Source organism: Poecilia reticulata, linkage group LG14, assembly GCF_000633615.1.
Source record: "Poecilia reticulata strain Guanapo linkage group LG14, Guppy_female_1.0+MT, whole genome shotgun sequence".
NCBI classification, from domain to species: Eukaryota; Metazoa; Chordata; class Actinopteri; order Cyprinodontiformes; family Poeciliidae; genus Poecilia; species Poecilia reticulata.
In genome coordinates this window covers 3960344-3966343 of record NC_024344.1, presented here as the reverse complement: position 1 = coordinate 3966343, position 6000 = coordinate 3960344, and the positions used below count along the sequence as shown (strand labels likewise).

The 6000-nt window shown below is 36.7% G+C and overlaps 1 protein-coding gene across 1 annotated transcript in view; it reads right to left on the bottom strand.

Annotated features, from left to right (window-relative positions):
* Positions 1-1322, bottom strand: part of mntb (MAX network transcriptional repressor b) — a 21612-nt gene extending 20290 nt beyond the window's left edge. Inside the window, exon 1 of the mRNA XM_008427425.2 lies at positions 991-1322. Within this exon, the coding sequence (XP_008425647.1) occupies positions 991-1066 (76 nt within the window). The 5' untranslated portion in view covers positions 1067-1322. The remainder of the gene's footprint in view (positions 1-990) is intronic.
* Positions 1323-6000: the final 4678 nt, after the last annotated feature.

The window sequence follows — 6000 nt, the reverse complement described above, 5'->3', positions numbered from 1 at the left end:
GGGGGTAGAAGGGGGGAGGGGTGGCGTGCACGTGGTCGGTGTGGGTGGATCCAAGCACGCGGTAGGGTAAGTAAGTATGCAGCAACGGGAGGAGGATAGGGAGTGGGGGTGTCTGACACGTCATCAGTGGGATCAGCGCACAAAAAAAAAAAAAAAAAAAAAATCAAGCCCACTTCCTTATTCTCCTTTGACCTAATCACAAATCGTTGCGTCCACCACTATCAGTTTCCATGGCAAACACATTAGGTGATAAATGTTAATGATTACTAGTTTTTTTTTTATTTCCCCTCAGAAATTCAAATTAGACAAGCTGGGAGCGTGAGGGCCCGCCCCAGTGCGCGCGTGTGTGTGTGTCATAAGATAGCTGAGCAATGTCAGGGTATTATGTAAAGAGCAGCCTCGGCTCGCCACCGCCCTGCCGGTGCCCACCGAGCAAAAATACATCCACTTAAATTAACTTTCACAAATAATAAAAAAGGTGCGGCAATTATAACATAACTGCTTATTTTATTAGCATTTTTTTAATAATATTTTAAAACTTAAAAAAATGCTACCACCACATACAAAGGGGTATGCTTATGTTGGGTCTCTGCAACAGATTAATACGATATTTAAATGAACTCTGGAGAAAAGGAAATCCTCCGCTGTGCCTCCATTACACACAGGCGCGCGCGTACGGTGAGTCACAAGGGTGTTGAAACACACACACACACACACACACACACTACAGGCGCGCAAAGAAGTAGTTCAGAAAAACAACTTTGGCCATTTCCGCCTTTAGATTAAACGATCTATGCATGACCCAACAAGCCAAATCAGTGACAGTTTGCCTTCTAAGTGGCGCTGAAAGCCTTGAAGTGCGTCCCGTCACCACCACAGACAGGCAGGTTAAATACTACAACCCCGGTTCTCCCAAAAAACGCTGTCTGAAGTGTCACTCCGCTCTGCTATCTGCTCTCCCTTCATGCATCAGTCTGCAGATTAACTCACCACGTCTTGTTTGTTGCTGCTGCTGGGCTTGCCATTCCAGGTACCTGGCCGCCTCCAAAAGTGTGTCGATACTCATTTCGCGTAAACCCTGACGGCAGGGGGGGACCCGGTGGTCCGGGACGGAAAGAGGGGGGGAATGGAAAGTAGTGCCCCGGTGTTAAGCGCTACGTGCGCGGCTTCACTCCCGTGTGAACCCCCCTTGTGCGGTTCTCCAGAAAGCAGGCGGCCAGTTTTTTTTAATCCAGCCAAACAGAAAGTAGATCCCGAAATACGTAAAGAAAAAAAAAAAAAAAAAAAAAAAAAGGTTGCAACAAGATGGCGAAGCGAGCACGGGAATACACACAACAAGGCGAGTCGTGTTCTCGGTAAGGCCCGCCCCTCCCGGATTCCTGCCCCGCCCTGTTACTACGGCCGTTAGCAAAACCCGGCGACCGCCTCGCGCATTCCTCCACCTCGCTGCCTCTTTTCACAAAATGTAAGCTTACAACTGGTTTCAACATTTCTCACAGAATTAAAATATCATTTTAAGAAAGTCTCCGGAAACACTTAAACTCAACGTGTAACGTCATATTTCCGTGGGACTCTTTTTAGAAATAGTCTGTTGACGTCATCGGTGCTCCGCGGTTTAGCGCCAGCCGTTGGCCCGCAGCGCATGCAGACGGATCAGGCGCCAGCCAGCCAATCAGCGCTCAGAACAACAAGGCATGGTGCTGGTCCACATGGGCACCCGCCCGGCTCGAGGAGCAGCTCATTTGCATGGCGAGAGCGTGACTGGCCACCCCGCTGTCTCCAGATCAGAGCCGTCAGTCAAACCCACAGGGGCGGGGCATGGGAGCGTGGAAGTGGTTCCTCTCTGGGAAGGAGGAGCTGACCGCCGCTTCATCTCATTTTATCTCCGATGAGGTACCAATGAACTGGAATGGCTTTTTATTCATTTCAGAAATTTCAAAATAGTACAGGGGAAATATTACGAAGAAATATGAGCATAACACATGCACTGCAAAAACACAAAATCAAAGTATTTTGGTCTAATTTCTAGAGCATGTGATTAATTTATTGGTTCATATTTTTGTTCACTTCAAGTAAGACATAACTAACTTAGAAGTAACCTAGAAGTCAGCTCCATTGATGAGAAAGTCCTAGTTCCACTGACACATTATTTAATTTATAACATAGGAAAATGTCTTGTTAGAAGTGAAATCATCTGCCAGTGGAACTAGAACCTTTTCATCAATATTAAGGAATTATTTACTTAAATAAATCTCCTACATCTTGCTGAAAAGGTACTTGTAAATTTGTTTTTCATATTTTAAGATCTAAGCTATTTTCACTAGAACTAGACAAAAGGCAGTTGGCAAAAAAAAACATGAAAAGTATGTATCTTTTGGGAATTTTGTGTTGAGCAATATGATGTTCCACGTTTAATTAATCTTATACTGTCTTTTTTGGGAAAGGTTTTTGAATATTATTTTTCTTATTATTTTTCCTGTACACAATTAAAACAGTCTTTTAAACTTTAATGCTTGTTATTTCAAGGACAAACTACTGTTCACCATGTTCAACATTTACAACCCTCATTGTTCTTTTTTTTGCRCACATAAAAATTGTTTTATTTTATTTATTGTTTTATTGGTTAACCCTACATTCAGCACATTATATAACATGATTGTTCACCCAAAAAGTTTCCTATATTTCCCAGTTTTATAGTACATATGTGAGTTTTCCAGCAAGTTTGATTGAAATTCACACCCAGAACTCTTCTTTATACACTCTTTCCATACCGGTTATTGTTATTTCCAGGTTTATTTAAAAAGTTTCAAGAAGACATAATATTGTTTTATTTACTTTTATAGATAATTTATTTAATTAAAACCATAATATTTTACTAATTTCTGCTCACCACACGCTCATGACACACATTTTAAAAATGTTCTTGAAACCTTATATGATTAACTGATGAACAATTTAAATAACTTGGGGCCTAAAACTGAGCCTTGTGGTACATCGTAAGTGACACCAATGTTGAATTGTTTGTCTCTCTCAAAATTGTTTCTAATACTGCATGTGAAGTTAATTGCTAATACTTAATGTTTTTTTTACTATCCATGCATAGTTCAGAAGCGAGAGTCATGTTTAAATTATTTAATATATCAACTGACTTTTTTTAGAGTAAGAAAAGTTAAAAGTAAGAATGTATGCCAAAAAATTGTGAATTATTTTCTGTCATTCTTAGTAAAGTTAGGTAATCATGACTGTTTTCATTTTACACAGGAATGTGCCTTACAGACATTTAATGACAGACTTATTTATGTGTCAGTGAAAAATAATTAGATGTCTAATTTTTCCCTCAGCTGATTGATGGACAGAGCTATTGTTCCTACAACCCATAAATTAGATTTGTACAGAAATATGACAGGAAGAAAGTCTCAAAGAAAGAAATAAGAAGATTGGAACAATAAACTTTCAGCTATAGTTCATCTAAAACTTACAGCTTTGCAGCTGTTTTAGTTAAAGTTTCAGGGGAATTAATTAACTTTATTGGCTCAGTAAGACATGCAGTGATTGGCCTCTTTTCTCCATTACTAAACATGGGATTTGGTTTATTTACATTTACTTGAGTAACTTTTTTGAAAAAATTAAATTTTGCAGTATTTTTACAAAGCTGTGCTTTTTACTTTTAGTTGAGTAATTTTAATATGAAATATTTCTGTTACTTAAGTAAAATGTCTGGATTTTCTACGCACTGACTGGCAAACAAACATGTTTTAACCAAACATTCACCAGACACAGAAACACACCTGTAGATTTTGATAAGGTTTCACACATTTTTTATTGAAAGGAACTGATTTGGGAAAAAAAATATTTTGATTGATTTTGTTATTTTTGTTAATTATATGAATTATTGTCATTTTCAACATTGAAATACCAAAATTTCCACCAAACATTATATGTTGTTCCATCTGATTGTTGTTTTTAAATATTAAACGATTGATAATTTGATCAGTTTCTCAGTACTTGAGTAGACATTTTACCAAATACGTTTTACTCTTACTGCAGTAATAAAAGGACAGGCACTTTTTACTTTTACTTGAGTAGAAATACGTTGAAATAATGCTACTATTTTAAATGTCTGACTTAATGCCATAAATCACATACTGTTGTGTGATAGGAGACAAAAAGAGAAAAAAATAATTTGGTCTTCTTTAAGAGAAAATAAATCCTAAGATTTACCTGAACATTACTGGTTTATGTTCATGTAAAGTGACAACGTAATAAAACATGTGGGTCATCTGTGTGTCTCCATAGCAACAGTCTTTGATTGGACGCCACTGAGTCCTATATATGCTCTACCGTGATTACAGCAGCCAATCAAAACAGCAGCTCAGAAATACATTAGCGCTGACGTCACAAGCTAGCTCCTAACTAAGCTAACTGAACAACACAACGCTATTTCCTCATCGATTTTAAAGAAATTAACGCAATTTAAGAAAAGAAAACAACGCTATTATGTGAAAAGCTAACAGAGATAATTGAGTACATATGGATGCAGCACATGAGCCGTGCCGGAGGAGCGAGGAAGAGGAGGAAGAGCGATGGCTTGAAGAGTCAGTGCGGTGGGAGAGACGGATTGAGGTGACCCAGTTAGAAATGCTGCATCACTTGTGGATCTACACCCCAAAGAGAAATAACCAATGCTGAATTTTATGGAGAAAAACAGAGAATATTTAACATGGCTACTCATTATTTATTTATGTAATTATACAAAAACCATATTTAAATTACATTAATGTGGTAGAAATAGGTTTGAGTCCCACTTATACAGCAAAGATGTCCAAACTTTTTGTAACATCGGCCAAAATCATCAAGTCAATTAAAAAAAGTAAAATCAAGCAAATTCAGTTAAAAAAATTTAAAAAGGATTTTTGCTTGTTTGCTGCATTAAAAGAAATGCATCTAGTTTTCAAATTTATTTATTCATTTGGCTCAACTGAACAAATTTATACAGGATTTGCACCACTTTCTGTCAAAATGTTTGCTATTTTTACCCAAGTTTAATAAATTAAAGTTGATTTGATGCAGCAAAGTCACCTTTTAGTAATACATGGTTCTATTTCTTATAAAAGTTTGATTATTAAAAAAAAACAGCACTTTATAATTTGTAAATTGCAGTTGGTGGACCGCAAAAACTCAGTTGAAGGCTACAAACGGCCCCTGGGCCGCACTTTGACCACCCCTGCTCTATATAACATTTACATCCAAACTAAGTAACTATTTTATTTATAAAATTTAGCTTTAAGTAGATCTGGACATGCTCTTACTAACATGAATCATGTAATATTTAGTTGACATAAACTTAAAATCACAGTATAAATATCTGTTTTCACAAGATCAATGAAAAGTATTGATTACCTCTGTTTTAATCAATCACACTGCCTCAGCTGGTTTTTTAAGGTGCACTGTGGTTTAAACTTCATTCATCTATTGGCTACAGTCTCAGAAATATTATCTCTTTTACCATAATATATATATTTTTTTTTCCTAGTGAAGTCTAAATCTGCCATTTGTTGTTGAGGGTTAATTGACCTTTTAAAGTATTTTCTTAATGAAACATGCAAACTGTTTCTCTCGTAAGCCTTATTTTGATTGGTTTGGTGTATTTTGTTATGATTTTAAGTAATAAAACACTCAAATTATTGCATAACTGTGACGTTTAAATAAATTATACATGATATTCAATCTTTTTATATAAAAAAAACTTTGAAAAGTGCGATATGCATTTGCATTTACTCAGTTTTATCAAACAACCTTTCACACTGCATCTCCATCAGTTTTGTGTTTTCTGTAACAGAAAATTAAACAAAAAACACAAAAGTTTTTTTGTAACAAACGTGAAGAAGTTTGTGGCGCATAAATATTTTTGCAAGGCAATGAATATAGGCGTAAAATAAAAATATTGTGCATGGTTCCACTAGAGTGCGCTATATCCCAAAACACAGCTTCTCCTCTCGC